General features: G+C 52.5%; 1 protein-coding gene across 4 annotated transcripts in view; it reads right to left on the bottom strand.

Moving 5' to 3' along the window:
• Positions 1 to 1,079: 1,079 nt before the first annotated feature.
• The window catches only part of LOC133759540 (serine/threonine-protein kinase PDIK1L), a 42,500-nt gene continuing 16,119 nt past the window's right edge, over positions 1,080 to 27,460 (bottom strand). Inside the window, exons 2-3 of one of the 4 annotated variants that reach the window (XM_062190680.1) lie at positions 22,151 to 22,307; positions 1,080 to 1,989 (exon numbers count right to left, since the gene is read on the bottom strand). In XM_062190680.1, the coding sequence (XP_062046664.1) occupies positions 1,080 to 1,895 (816 nt within the window). In that variant the 5' untranslated portion in view covers positions 1,896 to 1,989; positions 22,151 to 22,307. Of the gene's footprint in view, positions 1,990 to 3,627; positions 3,690 to 12,221; positions 12,306 to 22,150; positions 22,308 to 27,460 lie in introns of those variants that run through there. The other 3 variants (XM_062190682.1, XM_062190681.1, XM_062190678.1) reach the window with 3 other exon arrangements.

Raw genomic sequence — 27,460 nt, 5'->3', positions numbered from 1 at the left:
CGCCCCGCGTGGCCGCGTGCTTTTGTCCGGGCATCCAGAAAGGCTACTTTGGGGTGGGCGAGCTCACGCGGGGTCCAACTGGAGAGGTCCTCGCCTCCTGAATTCCCGAGAATAAGCAGAGACCGCGGGGTACCTGGGTGGATGAGTTAGGGTACAGCCCTCCAGGAAGCTGGGGAGCCCCCGAGGGACAGCCTCACCGCCTGTCCAGGCTCGCCGAGTCCCACCCACGTCGCCTGCGGCCCCACTGTGGGCGCGGTCCTTGTGCTGGGAAAGGTTGGCGACACCGGGAGAACCCAGGCTACCGGTGGGCCCCACGCGGGGACACAACTGGAGGCACAAACAGGGCTGTGCAGGGAGCGCAGCGGGAGACCGGGATCGACGGCTCCCTGAAGGCGAATACAAGCCACCTAGGAAGGAGGGTGGCGAGAAAGCGGGAGGGAACGGAGGCCTGGAGGTGGGAGCGCGCGGAGAGGCAGGGGCGGCGGCAGAATCCGGGCTGGAGGGTCCCTTCTCTCATCTACTTCCTTCATGTCGCAGCCCTGTAGACCGAGTGACCGCAAGGGGGCAGCGAAGCCCCGGGGGTGGCGGCCGCTTAGGGGTGCGCGGATCCAGGATTTCTGGAACCCGCAGCCCCCCAGGGTTCCTCGACGTGCTATTCCCGGCTCTAGTTTGGAGCAGCCTGGGGGTCGAGTCAGCTTAGTGTCAGTATTGAGCACCTTCAGGTGCTTTGCCACGCGCGTTACAGCTATTTCCAAATATTTTTATGTCTGCGGCCCCTCCCCTCCTCTAATAACCGAGGGACGCAGCTAAGCGCTTGCCCGGAGTCACAGCCTGGAACCCACGCAACCCACCCGCCCCGCTCCTCAACGTCCGCCCCCTAATCCAAGCTCGCGACTCCTTTAAGCAGCGTTGGCACTTTATTCAGTAGCTTTGCTCATCTCCCACCCCAGTCACCGCTCGGCAGACCCGGCCTCCACGGGGGCCACGCGGCCGCGCGCTCCGCCGCCGCCCGCTCGGCTGCGGACGCCGAGGTCCGGAGGGAGTCCCGGGTCCCGGGGGCCGGCTCCGGCGCGGCCGCGTCACACCTCGGACTCGCGCGGCGGGCCGCGGGCGCGCTGGCAGCCGTACAGCCACTGGATGACGCGCGCGTTGCGTTCCACCACAGACACGGCAGGGCGCCCGTCCCGCGCCGAGCCCGCCGCCTCCGAGCCAGCGCCGCCGCCCGCGCCGTCCGGGCCGTCGGCGCCGCCGTCGCTGGATGTCCAGTCGCTGGCGTCCCCAGAGCCGGGCGGCGGCGAGGTTCCCGACTGGGGGCCGGCGTCGGCGCCCCAGCTCTGCGGGGAGAAGCGCTCGGCGCCCAGCACCTCCACGAGCGCACGCTCCAGGCCGCAGTAGTTAAAGAAGCGCTCCTTCTCCGAGAGGGGCAGCGAGCACGTGGGGCACAGCGCCCGCTTCCCCGCCGCTTCTGGGGCAGGTTGGGGTGCGGTCCAACCCCCGGGAGCCGCAGGTCGCTCTGCCGGGCCGGGGCTGCTGGGGGCAGCGTCCCGGGGGGCGCCCAAGAAGAGGCGGCGCACCAGCCCCTGGCCCTTGGCGTTCTCTTTGTTCACCGAAGCCTTGCAGTCCCGCTTCTGGCGGTAGAAGACGAGCGAGTCGGGCCTCGGCTGCCGCCTGCCACTGCCCCGGCGGGCGGGCCTGGGCGTCCTGGGCGAGGCTGGAGGCCCCAGCTCGTTGCAGGCGTGCGGCGTGAGCGGCCCGGGCCCTCCGCGCAGGGCTGGCTCCTGCCGCCTTGCTATCACCTGGTGCGTCTTGACATACTTGGCTTTGTCCGCCTCTAGTCTCTCCACAGCGCTGGGGGTTCGTGCCCTGGAGGTGGCGGAGGGAGGGGTCAGGAGCATCTTAGCAGTGCGGGGCAGGCCTGTGCCCCATAAGCCGCTGGGGGTGCGTGGCTAGCCCAGGAGCCAGGAGCAGTCGGCTGGGACGTCCCGGGGCCTGCAGGGAAAGAGGACCGGTCAGGGAGAGGAGAGATGTCCCTGCGACAGGCATTCCCTGGGATGGAACCAGCCGACCACCCCTCCCCCATCCAAGTCAGCCTGGAGCTCTGGCCAGGGAGCAGAGGCTCAGGTCAGTCCCTTCCCCCATTCTTCAGAGCCATTGGGTGGGGGGTCCCTGGCCACCCAGAAAATGTATGCGCGCTCTCACAAGGGCGCCTCGGTCTGAGCACGAGGCCGTGGAGGCAGGCACCAGCCAGCAGCTGGAAAAGGAAACGGGGCCAGTCCAGGCCCAATTCCCAAAAGCAGCCTTAACCGGAAAAAATACCTCTTCCCAATCCAGCAGTTTTGAGCCCAAGACAAGGAGGCTTCCCAGCCACAGGCGGTGTCCACCCTTCCCTCCCCCAAGCACCAGGGTCAGGGACATAACCACAGGGTAGGAACCTCTCTGATTGCAGCCAACTGCCCTGCCCAGGCACAGCAGGGCCAGCCAGGAAGCAGAGGGAAGAAAGAGGGTGGTCGCCAGGTCACATCAGCCAGCTCCTGCCAGCCACTCTGTGCCCCTGCCAAGGGGGTTCCAGAGAGCAGCTGTGTAAATACCACCTCAGCTAAGCCCCAGGCTTCCATCTCCAGGAAAACCCGCTAGGGAGGAAGGGGCTTGCCTGAGCCCGATCGAGAGGCAGGGCTGGGCCTGGAACCCAGGTCTGTTGCCTTACAGGCCAGAGCCGGTTCAGGCGGGCTCTCTCCTTTGCCTATGGGAGCTTCCCTCTGCCCTTTGCTTCTGTTCCTGCCACTATAAAACCAAGCAATTTCCGTTAGAGGTGAGCCCCTTGCCTCCCTAAAAAGCTACTCCCACTAATTCCTCGTCTGGGTACCCTGTATTTCCAGAAATCTGCCCTCAGGGTCCCTGCCCCTTCTCATCCTGAGACCTCTGACCCTTCTCCTCCACCTCGCCTCTGCTGGGGAGAGCGCTGAGGAGCGGCTGTAAATCTGGGGCTGACAGGTCCCTTGGCAGTGATAGACCACCCACCTGGCTCAGCGCACCCCACCCTGTCCCCCAGTCCTCCAGCCCCTGTGCAGCTGAGAGGGGCTTAGCAGTTCTGGGAGCTGAGGGGACCTTAGATCTGGGACAACAAAGGCACAGATTAGCCAGGGCTGGGGGCCCCACTCGCACTCCTGTCTGCGCAGAGGTAGCTGAGGGGAAGCCAGGCACAAGGAGAGCCTGACAGTGCCCCTCCCTTCTCCCAGGGGTGCCCTGGGCGTGGGTCAGAGCCCAAGGCCCCAGGAGGGTGCTGTGCTTGTCTGACCTCATGGGTGCCCTCTGTCCCCTTCTGCCCTCCCTTGCCCTGAGCAGCAAGGCTATAAACAGTCCCTAAACACAGGGACCAAAATAGTCTGTCGTGCACGGCCTGCCTGGCCCCTGCCTTCTGGGCTGGCTTGGATGCCTGACCACAGACGTCCCACCCCAGAGGCCTGGCGGCTGCCCCATGCCTACCTTCTCCCAGGGCTGGAGTTAGCTGTCCCCAGTCTGCCCAAGGAAGGCTTCTGCTCGGGACCTGGGCTCACTTTTAGGCTCCCTGGCTTGGAGCCAGCCTCCCGTGGCAGGCCCTGCCCTGCCCCAGGCTCAGGGTGCACTCACCTCTGCGTGGGGAGGCCGAATCGCGGGGGTCCCCAGGCAGGTCCAGACCACGGACAAGAGGGACAACTGGGACTAGAAGTAACTTTGGTGGCAGCCAAACCTCACTCTCCACAGGAAAAGCTGAGGGAGCCTCCACCCCCCCAGATTAACCCTTGCCTTCCTGACCCAGCGCCTGGCCTCTGTTAACTCCTTCCTGGTCGCTTCTCCGCCGGCAGCTCCTATGCTGCCTGCTCAATCCATCTGTGCTGGGAGCTGGGGGCAGAGTCAGGACCCCCAAGGACTCTCCCAACCCCCAGGCTTCCTCCGCGGCCTGGGCTGGGGCTGCTGCTCCTGTGGGGTCAGAGCCAGTCTTCTTTTTTCTTGTCTCCTTGCCTTTTCTCTTTTTTTCTCCTTTTGCTTCTGTGATGGGTTGGGACCTGTGCTGGTCTGGGCATGGGATGCTGCCAAGCAGACTCCCCAGGATTCTGCTCTAGGAACCCATAGCCTGAGAGAGGGACAGAGGTGCGGCAGATGTGTGCGCGAGCCTGTCCCTGCAGAGGTGCCCCTGTCCAGGTGGAAGGTGATGCGGAATGATTCTGGGGACTTTTGGCCTTTCCCTCCTCTGCACGTGACCTGGGGGCCCAGGACACCTCTCACCTCCAAGGTGAAGCCCTACCCCATAGGAGAGTTCCTGCTCTGCCTCTCTCCAGCAGAGTTGCTCCAGCCTGTGGTTCAAACACCAGTGTCCCTACCAAAGGTCCCTGCTCCCCGCCACCACCCCCAGCTGCCCACTGTCTGCTGCCCACCAGCCCCTCCCCCTGCCTTCTAGCACTTTTATGTTTGCAGAGCAAGTTCACACCTGTGCTCTTAGATCTCCTTTGACAGAGGGGGCCCAGCAGGGGTGACCAGCCTACTTGGTAGGTGGGGAGAGGGAGAGGCCTTCCCCAAAGCCCAAGTTCAGCTCCACTCCTCCCCCTGTACCCTCTGCAGTGATGAGTGTGAGGCCCCAAAGCCCATCTCCTGGTCAGGCTCCCCCTCGTTGAGGGAGGTTTGGTGCTGTTTTGGTTTGGGTCTTTGGGACCATTCCGTGTTGTGACAGCACTTTCCACAGTGCTCTCTGCACAGGGGCAGCGTCACAGCGAGTCCCTGAGACCATCTCTGGGGAGTAGAGTCTAGTATTTTTCCCATTTACAGAGGAAGAGACTGAGGCTGGGGAGGGGACGTGGCTGGTCCCAGCTAACCCAGCTAGCAATGATAGTGAACTTTATTGAGAGATCGATAAATGCTAGGGGCTGTGCCAAGTAAAGCCGCACAGTCATTAGCATACTGCGTCCCCGGAACAATTCAGTGACCTGCTACTTCCAGTCTCCTAAGTTTATAGTCAGGTTGGGGGTGCAGGTCAGTACTGCGGTCTGGTCAGGAAGGGGTTAAGCGGAGGGCGGCTGGGCAGGGCTCAGCTGGGATGCTGTCAATGGCAGGAAACCTGGCCGGTCAGGGGGGGAGGATGGGGCTGTTGTGTCTGATTTGATGCAACCCCCATCCCTTTGGTCTTAAAGGGACATCTGGGTAGGACAGAGGGGCAGGCAGGGGCCCCCTTCACAGCCCTATTGTAGGCAGTAGGAACAGAAGCTGCACCTCAGAACGGGGTCCAGGGATGATGCTGGTGGTGCCCTGATGGCCGCGACTCGGTCTCTCAGGGAGGGCGACAGCACTGGCTTTGGGGGCCCCGATGGAGGGCAGTGGCACAGCTCTGCCTGCTGGACACTCCAATCTGGGGGTGACGCCAGCGATGGTTACAGGGTCTTGCTCGCAGGAGTCCCTGTCTGAGGGGTGACGGTACCCTGTACCGGGAGGCCAGTGGACAGAGTCCTGGGAGGCAAGCACAGACCCCGGACCCTCCAGGCAGGGTAGTTCCTGGGGAGAGGACAGACTCTGGGTTCAGGCAGGGGATAAGGGACTGGCCCAGCCTCATTTCAGCCACGCCTACCGCAAACCCAATCATTTCTCTTTCTGGTCATGGTTCCCTTGGGAGATCCTTAAAGTGACTCTTTCCGGCTCTGGAGCCAGGCCGGGGGAAGCCAAGTCTGAGGGCCGTTTCCTTCCTATTTCCAACCTCATTCCCGGATCGTGAGGACGGATTGGGAATGGGCCTGAGTCAGAAAAGTCCCCTTCCAGGAGAGGCCTGGTCAGCGCTGGGAGTAAGGCGGCAGGGTGGGGAGGCTCTTCAAAGTGTCACACAGGAGACAGCATGTGCCCCCTCCCTCCCCAGCCAAGCCCCTCTCAGCCTTGCCTGAGTCCAGTCTGGTCTCCCAGCCACTGCTGTGTGGCCTCCAGCAAAAACTTAACCTCTCTGAGTTTCCTTCCAAGTAAAATAGGAACGAGGAGTCCAGCTGTTGTGTGGGGTGAGGGTGCCAAGAAGTGGGGGCTCAGAGGGCACCTGGCCTCTCCATGTGCTCCATGTGCTCCGGGAACCTGGATGGTCCCCCACCCCCCCTCCAGCTTTTGCCTTCCCCTGGCACCTTCCTCATCCCTCTGGCCTTGTCTTGGTTCTCAGCCCCACCGTCTTGCTGTCAGCTGTTAGCAACAAATCATGCAGACACCTGCGCCAGGCACAGGGTCAGCCAGGGCTTGGCTCAGCTCAGCCTCCTGGGGGCTGCAGCCAGGAGCGGTGATCACAATAGACTAACAGACAGATGAACAAAGCAGATGACTTAGGGGGGTGGCGGTAGAGGGGGGATGGGAAGCTTCAAAGAGCAAGGGATCTGAGCTGGGCCTGGAGGGGATTTTTGAGATGTGAGAGCGGTGGGCCAGGAGGACAGCCAGAGTCTGGGCCAAGAGGTTAGGGAAGGACTTGCCCAGGGGTGGGGGAGGCTCAGGAGAGTGCAGAGAGGTGGGGTGCAGAGAAGGAAGGGGCTCAGGCAATAGGGTGGGGGTCTGTTTTAGAAGAAAGAGGGAGGAAGACCCCTGGCCCAGCTGCCTGGGGCGAGCAACCCACCCACCCCCACCCCCCAGATGCGAGCAGGGCTCTCCTTTAATCAGGCCTTTTTCCGTTTTCGGAAAGAATCTCAGGCACAACAATAGCCTGGCTCCGACCTGGCCCTCCCCCAGTGCCCACTGCCCACATCCCTGCCCAGTGCCCACTGCCGGAACTCACTGAGGGAGTCACGGGGTGAGGATGTGCCATTCACTAGTGATTGTTTTTTCCTGAGCACCTACATGATCATAGTGAAGAATGTAAGATAGGACTTCTTCTAGGTTTATGACTTAGGATCAGAACCGCAAACTGCCTATTTCCCAGGTGCTAGGCCCTGAGCTAAGTGCTTTATGCATTGTACCTCACTCTTTTTTTTTTTTTTTTTTAAGTTTGAAAGGCAGAGTTACAGACAGGCAGAGACAAAGAGAGGTCTTCCATCCGCTGGTTCACTCCCCAAATGGCTGCAATGGCAGGGGCCCAAGCACTTGGGCCATCTTCTACTGCTTTCCCAGGCCATAGCAGAGAGCTGGATCAGAAGTGGAACAGCCAGGACTCGAACCGGGGCCCATATGAGATGCCGGCACTGCAGGCGGCAGCTTTACCTGCTATGCCACAGCCCCGGTTCCCTTACTCACTTATTACAAAACCCTAAATGAAGTGGCTATTATAACCATCCCAACGGTATAGGTGGGGGGAAACAGAAGTACAGAGAGGTAAAGTGACTCACCCATGATCACACAGCTTATGGATGGTAGAGCTGGGACCCCAGAGCCAAGACTTGCTACCATGAGGCTGCACTGCCTACCTCCATCCTGTTCAGGCAGGGCTGCAGCAGGCCTCTAATTGGCACCTGCTGGCCTTCCTGCCTTGCTGAGCTGTTGGCTCTGTGGAACTTTGAGTTCCCTGGACTGAATGAAGCAAGGACCAGAATGAGGGCAGCCCAGTCTGTCTCTATCCAGTTCTCCTCAACCACACCTTGGCCATCTCACCTTCAGCCCCTCCATCTCAACCAGCTCCACCTTCTACCACTATGAATCTGGGTACCTTTAGTTTGGGTACAAGACACAGTACCATCCCAGTCGGACTAAATAACATAGGGGGCCATATAGAAAAGAGAGGGGTTCCTCATGGAGTGTGCTGGCAAGAAATCTCTCCTCCTTTGACAAATATATCTTTATAATGACAACACTGAGAGAGAAAGTTGGCAAAGTATCAAAGGTAACTGAATTTAATTATTACTATACATGGATGGGTGTTTTGTTAAAGGGCCAGCAATGTTCTGTGAGTAAGGAAAGAACAATTTGGGGGCAGGCATTTGGCCTAGTGGTTAAGATTCCCTTGTCCATATCATAGTGCCTGGGTTCGAGTTCTGCCTCTGACTCCCAGTTCCAACTTCCTGCTAACGTGCAGGCATTAGAAGGCAGAGGGTGGGGCTGGCGCTGTGTGACTCTCTGCTATGGCCTGGGAAAGCAATAGAAGATGGCCCAGGTGCTTGGGCATCTGCATCCACATGGTAGACCCGGAAGAATCTCCTGGCTCCTGGCTTCTGGTTGGCCTGGCTCCAGCTGTTGTGGCCATTTGGGGAATGAACCAGTAGATGAAAGACCTCTCTTTCTCTCCCTCCCTCCCTCCCTTTTTCTGTAACTCTGCCTCTCAAATAAATAAGTAAATAAATCTTAAAAGAAGAGGAAGAGGAAGAAGAAGAAGGCAGCAGGTGATGGCTCAAGTGGTTGGGCCTTTGTCACTGACCTGAGAGATCTGTATTGAGACCCTGGCTCCTGGCATCAGCCAGGGTGGGGGAGGGCATTGTGAGAATTTAGGCAATGAAATTTTGCAGTTGAGAAGAGCCAGCACTGTGGTACAGCAGGTTAAGACACGGCCTGCAGTGCTGAGATCCCATATGAGTGCCAGTTCAAGTCCCTGTGGTTGCACTTCCAGTCCAGCTCCCTGCTAATGCTCCTGCGAAAGCAGCGATGGTCCCTCTGCACCCACATGGGAGACCCTGAAGAAGCTCCTGGCTTTGGTCTGGCCCATCCTGTGTCTTTGTGCCACTTGGGGAGTGAACCAGCAGATGGGAGGTCTGGATTGCTCTCTGTAACTCTGATTTTCAAATAAATCTTTTAAAAATTCAATTTGGAGAAACTTTGCTCTGCTGAGATAGTAGTAACTAAAATTGAAAATAAAACTCCTAAAGTAATACTGAAATTGAGGGATGACTATGAATTTTGTATGTTGGCTTCAAACATTGAAATGGTGCATATGTGATGAAGGGTCTGTACCACAGATCCTAATATTTAATGTCCACATATACATCCCATCTCAGATCACAATTTTCACCATCTTATAAAGCAAACCTAGATCTAACAGTAAAGGAATAGTGCTACCACGCTTTCTGTATATTATGCCTGATTTACTGATGTACAAGGAGGAAAATACCTTGTTTATTGCAGAATGATCCCCATTCTATACTGCTATGGAAAATACCCAGCTACAGACTGGAAGACAAAAGGAAGCAAAAGAATGAGCGCTTCCGTCCGCGAGGATCTACAACTCGCTCTTGCACTCCGGAGTGTCTGACCCACTGCCAGCAGCCACCCGCAGGCCTTTGTGACATTCAGACGCAGACAGGAGGCACAGGCGGGGAGAAATGCTTGCTTCCCTGGGACTGAGCGGTGCTGGTTCTGCGAGCTGACGTTGAGGGATGCAGCTCACACATGCGCCCAGCCCTGGCTCTCCAGTGACAGATGCCTGTGGGGTCTTTCATAAATTGCTTTTGACAGAGGGGCTTTTTAAGGGACATGGGCCCCCTCGACAGCTTTCAGGGTGGCACTGAGCTATGGTAAGAGAGTTGCTGTGTTACACTGAAGATACCCAACTATGGGGACTTCCCCTTTTATTCCGAAGGAGGGCATTCCTAGAGAAGGTGGAGGTTGAAAGCTGGTTAGATACCCCAACAGGCGGGCATTATAACCACCATCCCTACTATTACTATAGCATGAAACTAACGCTTTGATATTGCTACTGAAATACAGATGTCACCTTCCCCACTGGCATCATTGACTTCTCCATCCTTCTCAGCGCTGCCAACATCTGTAGGATTGCTATTCAGCAGTTTCTCCTCTTTCTTCTGGAAAACTTACCCTGATCTTGGCCATCTTTTTCCCACTTGGACCCTGTACTCCCAGAGTGGGGTAACTTGACTCAGGGTGGCGCACTTGACCTAGGCCTATGTCCCAAAGCCTTCTCACATTTCTCTGGCTGCAATATTTCCTGCAAAGATGGGCATGGAACTCAACAGGAGCCAATGAGACACTTGCTGGGCCTGCTGAGATGAAGATTCTCTTCTTTGCTGTGCAAGAACCTGGCAATACATCCCTGAGAGTAGAGCCTGTCTGAGGACAGAGGAGACAGAGAAGAAACAGCGTGAGAGTTGGAGAGGGTGGGGAGAATCTTGATGACCCGAACCTCTAGTCTGAGGTCAGATCTGAAGCAAACCCATACATAGGCTATGGTTTGAATAAGACTTATACCCCCAATCTGATGCAGGAGTTTAACCCCTAATGATATCAGCTGGGGTGGGGTGGGTAGAAACTTTTCTTTTTTTAAAGATTTATTTATTTATTTGAAAGTCAGAGTTAAACAGAGAGGAGAGGCAGAGAGAGAGAGAGAGAGAGAGAGGGCTTCCATCTGCTGGTTCATTCCCCAGATGGCCGCAACGGCCGGAGCTGTGCCAATCCGAAGCCAGGAGCCAGGAGCTTCTTCCGGGTCCCCCATGGGGGTGCAGGGGCCCAAGGACTTGGGCCATCCTCCACTGCTTTCCCAGGCCACAGCAGAGAGCTGGATCAGATGAGGAGCAGCCAGGACCAGAACCGGCGCCCATATGGGATGCCAGCGCTTCAGGCCAGGGCGTTAACCCACTGCACCACAGCGCCAGCCCCACAACTTTTTTTTTTTTTTTAAGATTTATTTATTTATTTGAGAGGTAGAGTTACAGAGAGAGAGACAGACAGACAGACAGATTGAGAGAGAGGTCTTCCATGCACAGGTTCACTCCCCAAATGGCTGCAACGGGAGCTGGGCCAATCCGAAGCCAGGAGCTTCTTCTGGGTCTCCCACATGGGTGCAGGGGCCTAAGCACTTGGGCCATCTTCTACTGATTTTCTAGGCCATAGCAGAGAGCTAGATAGGAAGAGGAGCAGCCAGGATATGGACTGGCGCCCATATGGGACATGGGTGCTGCAGGCGGAGGCTTAGTCCACTATGCCACAGCGCCGGCCCCAGGTGGGTTGTGTGTATGTGTATAAACTTAATTTGTTCATGGTGTTTAGAGGTGGAGGCCTTTGGAAAGTTATTAGATTAGATGGGTCATTAGGGTGGGTCCCCATGATAGAATCCTGGTGGCTTTATAGGGCTTGGAGGAGACCACACAGGTAGGGTGTTGAGTGTGCTCCCTATCTGTGTGATGTTCTATGCTGCCTTGCAACTCTGTTAACAGGAAGCTGTCACCAGATGAGGCACCCCAGAACCATGAGCCAAAATAAATCTCTTTTCTTTATAACATTAGCCTGCCTCAGGTATTTTGTTAGAATACCAAAGAGCTGACTATCATACATGGGCTTTACAGTTAGGTAAACAAATATATTTTCCTTCTTTTTTTAATTTTTAAAGATTTTATTTATTTATTTAATAGGTAGAGTTACAGACAGAAAAGTTTTCCATCTACTGATTCACTCCCCAAATGGCTGCAACAGCCAGAGCTGCGCTGATCTGAAGCCAAGAGCCAGGAGCTTCCTCCGGGTCTCCCAAGCTGGTGCAGGGGCCCAAGCGCTTGGGCCAACTTCTACTGCTTTCCCAGGCACATTAGCAGGGAGCCGGATCAGAAGAGGAGCAGCTGGAACGTGAACTGATGCCCATAGGGATGCTGGCAGCCCAGGAGGAGGCTTAGCCTGCTGCACCACTCCACTAGCCCGACATTTTCTTCTGACTTAACCCTGTTGGGCTGATTTATCAGTTGCTTGCAACAAAACTAAACCTGAAGGAAACACATCAGTTTCTCCAAAACTAGGGAGTTTCTCCAAAAGTTGGCAATTCCTGTAACACTGAGCACGGGCAGCCCAGCTGGCTCACCATGAAGACCCATCTGCCCAGTGCTTTCTCTGGGGCGCTGATCAAAGAGCCCTCGGTTCGTGGCAAAGCTGGTCTGGGTGAGCAATAGTGCTCTTAAGGAGTCAGGAAACCTCTGGTTCTGACTCTTGTTCCGGAACAAGTCAACTTTCTCTCTCAGGTCTCTGATCTACTAAAAAGAGGGAAGTTAATTAGACATGTTGTCCCCAAATGCCTTTCCTTAGGTGGATTCCAGTTGGTTCCATAAAAAAAGCACTTGGGGAGCTTGTTAACAAGCCAGATGCCGAACTCCAGCCTTTGGAGAACCTCTAGTTGATTTGGGGTGGAATCAAAGAGGAAAAAAATTTAACACAGGCTGAATCTATTGGTATGAGTGCCTTTATTAGAGAATCTTAATTTATTATTTTTATTTCTTTTTAAAATATTGCTTATTATTTATTTTATTTTTTAAAAAAGATTTTATTTATTTACTTGAGAGGTAGAGTTAGATAGATAGAGAGAGAGAGAGAGGACTTACTTCCGTTGGTTCACTCCCAAAATAGCAGCAATGGTTGGAACTGCTCCAATCCGAAGCCAGGAGCCAGGAGCCAGGAGCCAGGAGCCAGGAGCTTCTTCCAGGTCTCCCACAAGGGTGCAGGGGCCCAAGTGCTTGGGCCATGTTCTACTGCTATCCAAAGCCATAGCAGAGAGCTGGATTGGAAGAGGAGTAGCCAGGACTAGAACCAGCTCCCATTTGGGATGCCAGCGCTTCAGGCAGAGGATTAACCTACTGCGCCACAGCACCAGCCCCGCTTATTATTTATTTTCATCTACTTGAAAGGCAACTGAAAGAGACAAAGACTGAGAGAGAGAGAGAGCAAGAGCACTCTACCCACTGTTTCACTTCACATCAGCCTGGGCTTGGCTGGGCTGAAGCCAGGGACCTGGAACTCCATCTGGGTCTCCCATATAGGTGGCAGGGGCCCAAACACTCGAGCCATCACCTGCTGCTTCCCAGGGTGTGCATTAGCAGGAAGTTAGATTGGAAACAGAGAGGAGATTTGATCTCAGGTGTTCTGATATGGGATGGAGGTGTCCAAGCAATGTCTTAACCTGCTGCAACATGACGCCCACTCACCAGAAATTCTTAATGTGTTGCCCCTTGCAGCTGAGAATAGCTCTAACAGTTGGCATGCTTGCATGGCTGGAACTAGTGCTTAGCAGGACTGATATCAGTGAGGCTGAGATACCGATATATCCCTGGCTAAAGTTCTGACCTCTAAGAAAACAGGAATGTCACACATGCCCTCTAATTTCACTGAGCACATGCGTCACCTTGGCCTTGTGGAAAGTGTTAGTAAGAGCAATGTCAACATCCTTGAAAATGTTGCCTGTGTTAGGGCTGGCGCTGTGGTGAAGCGGGCATCCCATATGGGCGCCAGTTCTAGTCTCTGCTGCTCCTCTTCTGATCCAATTCTCTGCTGTGGCCTGGGAAAGCAGAAGATGGCCCAAGTCCTTGGGCCCCTGCACCTGCGTGCGTGGGAGACCCAGAAAAAGCTCCTGGCTCCTGGCTTTGGATCAGCACAGCTCCGGCTGTTGCAGCCATCTGCAGAGTGAACCAATGGATGGAAGCCCTCTCTCTGTCTCTGCCTCTCTCTGTAACTCTTTCAAATAAATAAAATAATTCTTAAAAAAAACCCCAAAATGTTGTCTGTGGGTGTCTTTTAGAGCTTGGGTATATTGGAAGAGGCCACACTCAGATGGGCACCCTGACCTCATGAGGATGAGGGGGTCCCAGAGAGGCAGAGCCGAGGCAGGCTCGAGTCGAGGGGGCTTCACTGCAGCTCCACAGGATGCAGTGATAACCCCACACTGTGACTGGCAGGAGGGTTTGATCAGATTGCTCCCAGAATGAAACAGGTGAGCAGCTTGTTGAATATTGTTGAGTTTGCACAGAAACACTCTCTGGCTTATGGCCAGAAGCCTAACTTCAATCGTTGTCATAATGGATGGAGCAGCTCAGGGCCCCTGCTGATTTCCAGATCTAAGCCAGTTCATAGACCTGAGCCCTGATGGAGTGGGAGAGGGAGGTCAGGCCCCTTAAGGAAGGGTTACTTGACACTGGGTGGATTAACACTATCTTCTGGGAACCTAAGATTCACATGTCCCAAACTAAACCACTGATCTGCCCCTCTGCCAAGTCTGCTCCACCACCATCGCCGTCCTCGTCTCAGGGATCCTTCCCCAACTCAGCATCCTTCCTGTTCCTCAGGCCAAAACCCTCGGGGCACCCTTAGACACATCTTTTTCTCTCACATCCCATACCTAGTCCGTCAGCAGTATCCACTGGCTCTATCTTCAGAATCCATCCAGATGTAGGTCACTTTTGGCTGTCCCACTCCCACCACCCTGGGCCAAGCCACCATCATCTCTGGCCTGGGTTATTGCAATAGTTTCTAATAAGTCTCCCTTTTTCTTACCTCCTCCAGGAATTTAGCCTAGGAGTTAAGACATCTGTGTCCCTTTCCAGAGTACCCGAGTTTGATCTCTCACTCCAGCTAGGGCTCCAGCTTCACTCCATAGTCGTGCAGACCCTGGGAGGCAGCCGTGATGGCTCAAGTAATTGGGTCCCTGCCACCCATATGGGTGACCTGGATTCAGTTCCTGGCTTCTGGCCTAGTCCCAGCCCAGCTCTGGCTGTTATAGGCATTTAGGATAAAACCAGCAGATGGGAGCGCTCTTTCTCTGTGTTTCTATCTCTGTGCCTCCCAATTACATCAATTCATTTAATTAATTTGGGGCCAGCATTGTGGCATAGCAGGTTAAGCCTCCATCTGTGAGGCCAGTATCCCATATGGGCACTGGTTTGAGACCCGGCTGCTCCACTGCAGATCCAGCTCCCTGTTAATGTACCTGGAAAACAGCAGGAGATACCTCAAGTACTTGGATCCTTGCAATCCATGCAGGAGACCTGGATAGAGTTGGGGATGCTGGTGTCACAGACAGCAGCGTAACAGCACTGGCCTCATAAATAATTCTTTATGTGTGTTTGTGTGTGTGTGTATACATATATATATAAGTGGGGGCAGATATTTTGTTAAGTGGTTAAGACACCACTTGGGATGCGTGCATCTCATATCAGAGTGTCTGAGGTTTCAGCTCCACTTCCACTTCCAAATTTCTAGATGTGCACTGTGGGAAGCAGCAGACAATGGCTCAAGTACTTGAGTTCCTGCCACCCACAAAGGAGGCCCAGATGGAGTTCCCAGCTCCTGGCTGCAGCCTGGCCCAGTGTTGGCTGTTTCAGGCATTTGGGGAGTAAACCAAGGGATGGACAATTTCTCTCTGTCTCTCTCTGTCTTCTGCTTTTCAAATAAAATGAAAATAAAGAAATGAAAAAAATTTAAAGATTATTTTGATGCACAAATATTTTGAAACCCATGTATAGTTTTTTCAAAATATGCATTTTCTGTGAACATTTTTAAAAATATTTGTTTATTTGAATGGCAGAGTTATAGAGAGGCAGAGGCAGAGGCAGAGAGAGAGAGAGCGAGAGAGAGAGAGAGAGAAATAGAGGTCTTCCATCTGCTCGTTCACTCCCCAAATGGCCACATTGGCTGGAGCTACACTGATCCAAAGCCAGGAGCCGGGAGCTTCTGCCAGGTCTCCCACACAGGTGTAGGGGCTCAAGCACTTGGGCTACCTTCCACTGCTTTCCCAGGGCATCGCAGAGAGCTGCATCAGAAGTGGAGCAGCTGGGACTCAAGCCAGTGCTGGCACCACAGGTGGTGGCTTTACCCACTATGCCACAGTGCTGGTCCCTCCAAGAACATTTTGAGGACCTCATGTATGAAAGGATTTAAAACAAAATTTTACACCAGATAAACATTCCATTTTTCCATGAACTCTTTAAGGTCCCCTGGTGAACCCCAGACCATAGAAGGCCTTCCAAAGCCAGACAATTCCTTCCCTGGCCAGTGACGTGCCAGAAACACCTGCTATAAGGGCCTGGGAATACACTAGAGACCCAGCCCCCTTCTGGCTGTGGACATGCTGTCTAGATGTGACTCTTAGAACCATTCTGGTCATCTCGGCATCAGGGGAGAGCAAGTTTTAGGAAAACAGCGGGGCTGAGGGTAGGATCCCTTGGGTCCTTTACTCATCAGGCACCTTTATCTGCTGCTCATGTGGCTGTTGCCTTCTTCAGGGGCTGCTTCAGGATGGAGAGCCACCTTACCCAAGGTCACACTCTCCCCCAGGGTAGCCCAAATCTGACGATTGAGCAAGGCTAGGAATAAAGATCTGGTCTTCTGGCCCAAGGCGTGACACTTATGGGCAACCCGCTGCAGGCATAGGCTGAGCCACAGAGCTTTCTGTGGCACCTGGTCCCCATAAAGAAGACAGCAGTGTAGGGACCAAAGAGCGGAATCAAGAGTGACTCCACTTGTGGTCACTCCAAGGACCCACTGGGAGACTTTGTATTTCCCAGCCTGCAACTTCTGAGGTCGTGGTCCTCAGATGGGACACATTTTCACTAAATAGAGTTGCAATGCACTAAGAGTTGTGTGTTTCTCCTGGGTGCACTGAGCTCCTGTGTCCAGGGACCAGCAGGCACAAGGAGGGGTCATGGATCCCCGTCTTGGAGTGAAGGTTTCACCCTGATTCTAAATAAGGAGAAGGCTGCTGTCACCCAGTGGGGACAGCCACACGAGTGTGGATCCCAGGTGATCTGCTTGGGGGCTTCTGGGCAGGCCCTTGCCCAGCTGTAGCTTTGAGAGCCAGCAATGCTGCCCTGGCCTGAGGAGGGTGTGAGGAGCAGGTGCGTGGGCTCTGGGGAGGAGGGTCTGGCTCATGCCTGCCTGTGAGCCATGGAGCCCGCAGAGTGGTGGCTGAGGGAGAGGGACATCTAGGGTAGATGGTGGGGTGGTGGTGATAGAATCCACTGCAGCTGCAGCCCCGCCGCAGTGGTGGAGGCTGTGGCAGCTCCCACCAGCGCTCCTCCTCCCCACAGGAAGGGGCTGACAGATCCGGAAGCAGCTGTTGGAGAACCTGTGGGATGGGGGTGGACAGCGGCCTTCTGGAAGCACCTGGCTGCCATGTGGGGTGAGTGCAGCCAGCAGTGACCTGCAGTTGTCACCTCCAGGATCTATCTCAGCTGCCCAGAGCCCCCTACCCTGGGTCACGCCCTTCCCAGGGAAAGGTGGCCAGTATCTGGTGATTGAGGGAGGAGGGGTATGAAGACAGGAGTCTCATCATTTGATGACCTTTGACCTTCGGACCCACAGCAGTCACTCCTGGGCTCTGAGCCAGGCAGGCGGCCAGGCTTTTGCAGGCTGCACTGCAGACCCCTTCTGTCTCAGTGCATGCTGTCAGGGAGCCCAGGTGTGACGCCAGCAGTGCGTCCCTGAGGACGGCCCAGTTCCAGGAGCAGCTGGACATCTCTCCAGCAGCTCTTTGCAGACCCCACACTCCTGCAACACCCCTCCTTCTGCTCTATTAGAAATTAGGCGTCCTTTCCCATTCCTCCCTTCGACACTCCTTCTACAAATGGGTATCAACCCACTAGTTCCAGAGCTGCGATCTTTTTTTTTTTTTTTAATTTATTTTTATTTATTTGAAAGTCAGAGTTACAGAGAGGGAAGGAAGGAAGGACGGAGGGAGGAAGTGGGGAGGGGGGATCTTCTATCTGCTGGTTCACTTCCCAAATGGCTGCAATAGCCAGGGCTGGGCCAGGCAGAAGCCAGGAGCCAGGGCCTTCTTTTGGGTCTCCCATGTGGGTGCAGGGACCCAAGCACTTGGGCCATCCTCTGCTGTTTTCCCAGGCACATTAGCATAGAGCTGGATCAGAAGTAGAATAGCCAGGACTCCAACTGGCACCCATATGGGGAGCCGGTGTCTCAACCAGCAAGTTTACCACTGTGCCACAATGCTGGCCCTCCCCTGATCATTTTGAATTTGTGTGCTGGAAGGACCTGGACTTGAGGTCTGCTCCCCCTTTGGACTCCTGAGGTTCAAACCATCACAAGAGGCTGCCCTTGCCACCCTGGGTGGTCATGGAGAAGGAAGCCTTGCCTAAGACCTGCTTGGTACTGTACCCTGGGACCAGTGGTGAACTGTTCACCAGTTAGACTGTGCCTAACCAGAAAGGCACAGACTACAATGACTTTTACTTCCAGAATTATCTCAATCTACCCTACAAGATCTACAGAAAGTAAGTGTGTGGCATTGGGGGAATATAGAGACTTGGTTTACCCAAGTTGGGGAGAGGTTTACCCAAGGTCACCAAAAGGCAAGTCTGATGGGATTTGAGCAGGGCAGTCCAGGTTCGTCCACCAGAGGGCAGGCGGCACCCTCCCAGGAGTCTTCCACTGCCTCTCTCCCTAGCTCTGCGCTCCCAGCTGGCAGGGTACTGCGTTCTACCTGGTGACCACTCCCACAATTCTTCACCTTGACAGTGTTGTGAAATACTTGTTAACTGACAACAGCCATCATTCCTGTGTTTATACTGTTCCCTATGGTTTCTGAAGTCACACACAGTATTCATTTGGTTTGCAAAGCAACTTGGAAACAAGTATCTACTATTACAGCTATTTTTTCAGAAGGGGTAGTGGAGGCTCACAGCTTAAGTGGCTGGGTCCAGATCACACTGTAAGTTACTGCTGCTGCTGCTCTCACCAAGCACCAAGGATGATGTTAAAGGTTAAGCGACTTGTGGAGTCATTAAGACAGTGAAGAGCTGTATTGACACGGGGAAGACAGATGATGAACATGATAGAGTTTATTAATTGCACAGTTCAAATATTTCATGTCCTCATTGAATTTTTGTTTATCAACTTGATTTATCAATTACTGAGAGAGAGCTGTTAAAATATCCCACCATGGCAGATTTATCTGTTTTCCCTGTAGTGTTTTGGGGCTGTGTTATTAGATGACATTGGTTTCGAAATGCTAGTGCTCTCTGCTGAATTTAACTTTTATCATTAGAGACTATCTCCAGTGATGCTTTTGGTCTTAATATAGCTATTTCATCCTTTTTTTTGGCCTAGTATTCTTCCCCAAAATTTGTCAATCTGTGTTCTTATATTTTGGATCTTTGTAAATAGAACATTTTTTAATTTGATCTGACATCTTTTATCTTTGGAGAATTTGGCCCATTTATATAGATTGATATATTTTTATTTCTCACCTATAATATTGTGCGTTATATTTATTAAACTTTTCCTCCTCTCTCCTTTCTTTTTTTTTTTTAATAAAGATCCATTCACTTATTTCTTTGAAAGTCACAGTTACACACAGAGAGAAGGAGAGGCAGAGAGAGAGAAAGAAGTCTTCCATCTGTTGGTCCACTCCCCAACTGGCTGCAACGGCCAGAGCTGGGCCGATCTGAAGCCAGCAGCCAGAATCTTCCTCTGGGTCTCCCAGGCAGATGCAGCGGCCCAAGGACTTCGGCCATCTTCTACTGCTTTCCCAGGCCACAGCAGAGACCTGGATGGGAAGTGGAGCAGCTGGGACTTGAACCAGTGCCCACATGGGATACCGGCACTGCAGACAGCAGTTTCACCCGCTACGCCACAGCACCAGCCCTTCCTCTCTCCTTTTTTTATTTATTTATTTATTTTTATTTATTTTTATTTTTGACAGGCAGAGTGGACAGTGAGAGAGAGAGAGACAGAGAGAAAGGTCTTCCTTTTGCCGTTGGTTCACCCTCCAATGGCCGCCGCGGTAGCGCGCTGCGGCCGGCGCACCGCGCTGTTCCGATGGCAGGAGCCAGGTGCTTATCCTGGTCTCCCATGGGGTGCAGAGCCCAAACACTTGGGCTATCCTCCACTGCACTCCCTGGCCACGCAGAGAGCTGGCCTGGAAGAGGGGCAACCGGGACAGGATCGGTGCCCCGACCGGGACTAGAACCCGGTGTGCCGGCGCCGCAAGGTGGAGGATTAGCCTGTTGAGCCACGGCGCCGGCTCCTCTCTCCTTTTTAAAAACACTTTTTGGGGGACTGGTGTGGGGCAGTGGGTTAAGTCACTGCTTTGGACACCAATCTCATATTAGGGAGCCAGTTTGAGTCCCAGCTGCTTCTAATCCAGCTCCCTGCTAATACACCTGGGAAGGCAGCAGATAATAGCTTGGGTCCCTGCCACCCATGTGGAGACAGGATGGAGGTTCCTGACTCCTGGCTTTGGCCTGGCCTGGCCCTGGCTGTTGCAGACATTTGGTGGAGTAAAACAGCAGATAGAAGATTCATTCTCTCTCTCTCTCTCGCTCTGCTTTTCAAATAAGTAAATAATAAATCTTTTTTTTTTTTTTTTTTGACAGGCAGAGTGGACAGTGAGAGAGAGACAGAGAGAAAGGTCTTCCTTTTCCATTGGTTCACCCCCCAGTGGCCACTGCGGCTGGCACACCGCACTGATCCGAAGCCAGGAGCCAGGTGCTTCTCCTGGTCTCCCATGTGGGTGCAGGGCCCAAGGACTTGGGCCATCCTCCACTGCACTCCCAGGCCACAGCAGAGAGCTGGACTGGAAGAGAAGCAACCGGGACAGAATCTGGCGCCCCGACCAGGACTAGAGCCCGGGGTGACGGCGCTGCAGGTGGAGGATTAGCCTATTGAGCTGTGGCACCGGCCAAAATCTTTTTTTTTTTTTGACAGGCAGAGTTAGACAGTGAGAGAGAGAGACAGAGGAAAGGACTTCCTTCTGTCGGTTCACCCCCCAAATGGCTGCCATGGCCGGCGCGCTGTGCTGATCTAAAGCCAGGTGCCAGGTGCTTCCTCCTGGTCTCCCATGTGGGTGCAGGGCCCAAGCACTTGGGCCATCCTCCACTGCACTCCCGGGCCACAGCAGAGAGTCCAGCAGAGAGCTGGACTGGAAGGGGAGCAATGGGGACAGAATCCGGCGCCCCAACCAGGACTAGAACCCAGGGTGCCAGCACCACAGGCGGAGGATTAGCCTAGTGAGCCGCGGTGCTGGCCAATAATAGATCTTTTTTAAAAAGGATAAAAATATGTTTTGGATTGATTTTTCTTCCCCCATTTTTGAATTTATTTCTTCTATATTTTAGTTTCTTTGCAACTCCCATTAGTAATTTTCCACTAATGGGTAGAATCACTGGATTTTAGAGCTGGAAGTTCTCACAGAAGTCATATCTACTTAGTGCAGACATAGGTTAATAATTATAAATTTCTTTTGATCCTTTCAGGTACCATGTCCTTAGAGGAAATCCTGAGGTGAAGAAGTTTCTCCTGTCCATTGGCTTTGGGTTGCTATAATGGAATTGCCAGTATAGACTACTTGCAGAACAAAAGAAGTTTATGTGGCCCACAGTTTGGGAGGTTCAAGGGCACAGTGCCTGCATTGGCTTGGTTCTGGTGAGAGGACTCTCTTTTGGCTGCATCACAGGCACAGTGTGGCAGGTTGCAATGGTTGGAGCATGTGTCGGGACAAGCAGTCAGCTGGTACCGGAGCAGAGAGGGGGGGAGGCAGGCTTGTTCCTTTGATAATCACTGTCTCTTGAGAGTGGTGCTCACAGGAGAACTGCTACTGCCACCTAGGAGACCAAGCCCCCAGTCATAAAGGACTCTTGGGGGATACTCAAACCACATACAAACCATAGCACCTAGTAAGGTCTGGGTCTTGCTGAAAAGTAGGCCTAGATAAACATGTGATTTAAATGCTCAAGTCTCTGTCCCCATCCACTGCACTAGCATTGGTGTGATTAGAGCAGAGGGGCTGGGAGCCCACTAGATCTCTCATTAGCTTCAGGAAGTCCTGCCTACTAAACTGGAAAGACAGAGCCCAGGTCCAGAATTGGGAGCAGCCTGGTTGGTTTGTGAGCCAGCTGAAGGAGCAGAGCCCTGCACACACAGGGAGCTCTGTTCTGACATGCAGACCCACCTAGACCAGCATGGTTCCCTCCCAGGAGACAACCAATCAACCCCAGCCTGCCTCCAGCTAAGGGACTGAACTTTCCAGGCCCTTTGGTGCCCCTTTCTTTGCTGCAATGCTTCTGTATGCTCCCCAAATGGTGGTTCTTTTGTACGTCTCTAAGAATCTGTTAAGGGGCCAGCGTCGTGGCCCAGTGGGTTAAGCTGCTTGCAGTGCCAGTCTCCCATATGAGTGCTTGTTCTAGAGCCCTGGCTGATCCTCTTCCCATCAAGCTCCCTGCTAATACATCTGGGAAAGCAGCAAAAAGATGGCCAGAGTATTGGCCCCTGCCACCTATGCTGGAGACTCGGACGGAGTTCCTGGCTCCTGCTTTCAGCCTGTCTAACCCTGGGCATTGCAGTCATTTGGGGAAGAATCAGTTGATAGAAGATTGATCAATCTCTCTCTCCCTTCCTCCCTCCCTCCCTGCCCCACCCCAACTCTGCCTTACAAACAAATAAATGAATCTTAAAAAAAAAAATTTTTTTTGCTGAAAGTCATGAACCCCCGCCATGGGAAAGCGCCAATCCATTGCAAACTTCTGCTTACATTTTCAGCAGATCCACTGAGAGCCCTGGGGTCCCCCTGGATTCCAGTTTCTTTAAGAAGTTTTGCCCGAGAGTGATTCAATGTGGTGCCTCTTCTTTCTGCTTCTCAGAAACTCGGCTTGGTTCTGACATGTCACAGGAGGATTCTGAGGGTGACACTAGGGCTCTGAGTTAGCATGAGGTGCAGAATGGGTCCTGCTTGCTGCTTAGGAGAAGGTAAGCAAATCCCCAAGATACTCTCCTTTGGCTCTTGTTACCTGTCTCACAATCTGATTAATGTCGTTTCAATGGTAATATTTTACCCTGTTTTCACATACTAATACTTAGATAATATTAATGCAAGTGTGTTACCTACTGAAATTCTAATTTAATGAATATGAGATAGAATGTGAGCATCAACTTGTAAAACAAATTTAACAGCTTTGTGGAGGTGTAATTCATATAAAATATATACTAAAGGCACACAGAGTTCTGATAGATGTAAGGAAGTGATTCTCGTGGACATATTCATAGTCACATCTCCAAAAGTGTTCCTCATGCTGTTTATAATCTCCCCTAAACTGGTCCGCCTTCTGTCATATTAGTTATAGGATTTTATATTAATATAACCACACAGTGTGCAGTTTTGGGGTAAGCCTAATATATTTTACTATGTCTCTCAACACTCACCCTTGTAGATACAAAGTTTGTTTCCTTTATTATTGAAAGCAAGGGGACAGTTTGAGCAAATCACAAGCCTGCAGTAACAGTCCCCACAAGGTCGCTCCCACTTCAGACACCAGTCACAAGTTCAGGATCTGCAGGGCCACCCTCACTCCAGACCAGCTGGCTAAATTCAGATGTTCCTATGACCACCCTCAGTTTCACGAATTTGCTGAAATGATTCATAGAATTCAGCAAAGTGCTATATTTCCTTCTTTCTTTTCTTTTCTCTTCTCTCTCTCTCTCTCTCTCTTTTGACAGGCAGAGTGGACAGTGAGAGAGAGACAGAGAGAAAGGTCTTCCTCTTCCATTGGTTCAGCCCCCAATGGCCATTGCGGCTGGCACGCTGCGGCTGGCGCATGGCGCTGATCCACAGCCAGGAGCCAGGTGTTTCTCCTGGTCTCCCATGGGGTGCAGGGCCCAAGCACTTGGGCCATCCTCCACTGCACTCCCAGGCCACAGCAGAGAGCTAGACTGGAAGAGGAACCACCGGGACAGAATCCGGCACCCCGACCGGGACTAGAGCCCGGGGTGACGGCGCTGCAGGTGGAGGATTAGCCTATTGAACCATGGCGCCGGCCCAAAGTGCTATATTTCAATTACAGTTTTATTGTAGCAAAATGCTGCAAGTTGGAACTAGCCCAGGGAATTCACAGGTAGGGCACAGCCTGGGAGGTTCTCAGTGCGAAATGTCTGTCAGCCTCAGAGATGTGTAAAACAGCTTGGCAGTGAAGTGAGACGATGCTCGGGGCACTGCCAGCTGCGGAGGCTCCCTTCAGCTGCTGGTGTTCAGGGTTGTAATGGGGTAGTCACACACAGGACTGACCTATAGTCTCCAGCCCTGCCCAGATGCCCCATGGACCCATTAGGCGCTAGTTCCTGCAGATGCTGAAACAGATCCCTTGTGTTCAGAAACTACTGTTAGGAGCTGGTGCTGTGGCACAGTGAGTTAATGTCCTGGCCTAAAGCACCGGCATCCCATACGGGCACCGGTTCTAGTCCTGGCTGCTCCACTTCCAGTCTAGCTCTCTGCTATGGCCTGGGAAATCAGTAGAAGATGGCTCAAGTCCCTGGGACTCTGCACCCACGTGAGAGACCCGGAAGAAGCTCCTGGCTCCTAACTTTGGATCGACGCAGTTCCGGCCGTTGCAGCCATTTGGGGAGTAAACCATCGGATGAAAGACCTCTTTCTCTCTCTCTGCCTCTCCTCTCTCTGTGTAACTCTGACTCTCAAGTAAAAAATAAATAAATCTTAAAAAAAAAAAAAAAAAAAAAAGAAGAAACCACTGTTAGAGCCACCACAGGGCTGTTCATCTCCCCTTTCATTGCTCCTTTATCCTTATTGCCCTCTTCCTTTTGGGTTGAGTACTTTTTTTTTTTTTTTTTTTTTTTTTTTGACAGGCAGAGTGGATAGTGAGAGAGAGAGACAGAGAGAAAGGTCTTCCTTTTTGCCGTTGGTTCACCCTTCAATGGCCGCTGCATCGTGCTGATCCGAAGCCAGGAGCCAGGTGCTTCTCCTGGTCTCCCATGCGGGTGCAGGGCCCAAAGACTTGGGCCATCCTCCACTGCCTTCCCGGGCCATAGCAGAGAGCTGGCCTGGAAGAGGGGCAACCGGGATAGAATCCGGCGCCCGACCTGGACTAGAACCTGGTGTGCCGGCGCCGCAAGGCGGAGGATCAGCCTGTTAAGCCATGGCGCCGGCCAAAGGGTTGAGTACTTCTTATGACTCCATTTATCTCCTGTACTTGCTTACTAGCTCTTCCCTCCTCGCTCCAATTTGAGAGGTAGAGAGGCGAAAGAGAGAGAGAGAAAGAGAGAGAGAGAGAGCTCTCACCCACTGGTTTATAAACCCCCACCCCCTCCACCACCAAATGCCTACAAGGCAGACACCCAGCTGGGTCAGAGCTGAGTATGCAATCCAAGTCTCCCACAGGGTGGTGGGAACTCAATTATTTGAGTCATTACCACTTTCTCCCAGGAAATCTGGATTCAGGAGCTGGACCTGGGTATGGAACGCAGGTACTCTGATGTAGGATGTGGGCATCTTAATTACTAGGCTAAATGCCCACCCAATTACTTATTAGTTTTATCTGTATTTTTGCTTTGTTCTGGTTTGGTAGTTGCTTTAGGGTTTACAATATATACATTTAACTTATTACAGTTTACTTTAAATAATATTATACGAGTTTACATATAGCATGAGAACCACACAATAGTCTGAAGTGAGGGCAGCCTTGTAGGGACTGTTCCTGCAGACTTGCAGTTTGCTCAAACTGACCCCTAGCTTTTAATAATAAAAGGGAACAAACTATTGATACTCTTCTCCTGGCTTTTATGTTATTATTTTTATACAATTAATACTACATAGATTCTAAGTCCCACAACACATTGGCAAACTGTAGTGAGGACATACTGAATCTCACCCCTATTTCCCACTTTCTCTCAGAAGGTTAAGCGCTCACATAAGCCTTTCTGACAAAGGCTAGAGCTCAGCAGGATGCCTGAGGCGCTCACTCTGAAAGGATAGTGAAGAGTGTCCTAACAAAAGCTTCTATCCCAGATGTAAATACATCTAACCTTACAGCTTCTACACAGCCACAGCCTTCATCCACACCACCTGCCACCCCAGTCTAGAATCTGCTGTATCAGCTGCTCTCGTAAACTCACTCATTTTTATGTGGAACATTCTTCTTCATCTTTCCATTACAGGATTCCTGCCAGTTTGGGGGGCAGGGCATTCCTGGTTCTGTCAACACTCAGGTATGTTATTGTTTTTCCTCTTTTAAAGGGATTTAAAAAATAAAAATCTTTGGGGCCAGTGCTGTGGCATAGTAGGCTAAGCCTCTGTCTGTGGTGCTGGCATCCCATATGGATACTGGTTCACATCCTGGCTGCTCCACTTCCAATCCAGCTCTCTGCTGATGCACCTGGGAAAATAGTGGCAGATGTCCCAAGTACATGGGCCCCTGCACCCAAGTGGGAGATCTGGAAGAAGCTCCTGGCTTCAGGCTTCACACTGGCCCAGGTCTGGCTGTTGTGGCCACTTGGGGAGTGAACCAGTGGATGGAAGAGTCTCTCTTCCCTTCTATCTCTGCCTTTCAAATAAATAAATCTTAAAAAAATAAAATAAAATCTTTGTTCTTTGGTATGCCTGGTGCCTTTCTTCCTGGCTGTCTCCAAGATTTTTCTTAAGCCACTGCTTGGGACACCTGCATCTCATAAGGGAGTGTTGTGTGTGTGTGTGTGTGTGTTTTTTTTAAGATTCATTCATTTACTTGAAAGAGTTACACAGAGAGAGGAGAGAGAGAGAGAGAGAGAGAGAGAGGTCTTCCATCTGATGGTTCACTCCCCAATCAGCTGCAACCGCTGGAGCTGTGCTGATCTGAAGCCAGGAGCCAGGAGCTTCCTCCGGGTCTCTCATGCAGATGCAGCGGCCCAAGGACTTCGGCCATCTTCTACTGCTTTCCCAGGCCATAGCAGAGAGCTGGATCCAAAGTGGAGCAGCCGGGACTACAACCAGTGCCCATATGGAATGCCAGCGCTTCAGGCCAGGGCATTAATCCGCTGCACCACAGTGCCGGCTCCAGGCCTTGCTGGTTTGAGTCCTGACTACTCTGTTTCCTACTAATGCATCCTGGGAGACAGCGAATAATGGCTCAAGTGCTTTGATCCCTGCCACCTATATGGGAGACTTAAATGGAGTTCCTGGCACCTGGTTTCAGCCTGGCCTAGCCCTAGCTGTTGTGGGCATTTGGAGAGAACCCGTGGATAGAAGATTGATCTCTTTCTGCCTCTGAAATAGATGAAAATAAAAATTAACTTTTTTCTTTGCTATTTTACATAATTAATTGGTGTAATTCTAATATTTGGGGAAGTTGTTGAACTTTTTGGATTTATGATGGTATATTTTGTCTATCCCCACCTCTCTCATCTCCTTCTGAAACTCCAGTTATGCACTTGATGTTATCTCAGGTCACTTGATGTTGTCTCACAGCTCCCTATACTGTTTCTGTTACTCTTTTTTTTTTTTTCTTTCCTCCATCTTGTATAGCTTCTGTTGCTGTCTTCTGTATTGTCTAACCTGTGCATTTTCTTTCTTTCTTTTTTTTTAAAGATTTTTTTATTTATTTGAAAGGTAGAATTACAGAGAGGCAGAGGCAGAGTGACAGAGAGGTCTTCCATCCACTGGTTACTCTCCAAATGGCCACAATGGCTGGAGCTGGGCCGATCTGAAGCCAGGAGCCAGGAGCTTCTTCCAGGTCTCCCATGTGGGTGCAGGGGCCCAAGCACTTGGGCCATCTTCTACTGCTTTCCCAGGCCACAGCAGAGAGCTGGGTCAGAAGTGGAGCAGCTGGGACTTGAACCGGCCCCCATATGGGATTCCAGCACAGCAGGTGGCAGTGGCTTTACTCCCTACGCCACAGCACCAGCCCCTAACCTGTGCATTTTTCACCTCAATGATTATACTTCTCATATATACGGTCTTCTGTATCTGTCCTTACCGGGCTCATGCTTTCTTCTGCCTTCAAATGTGAGTGTACCTGGGAACTGAGTTTGTGACATCTCATGTAACATCCTGGAACTAGTCATCTATGTTATTCCTGGGAAC

The sequence above is a fragment of the Lepus europaeus genome, chromosome 5 (assembly GCF_033115175.1).
Source record: "Lepus europaeus isolate LE1 chromosome 5, mLepTim1.pri, whole genome shotgun sequence".
Lineage (NCBI taxonomy): Eukaryota > Metazoa > Chordata > Mammalia > Lagomorpha > Leporidae > Lepus > Lepus europaeus.
This window is presented reverse-complemented; position numbering and strand designations above follow the sequence as displayed.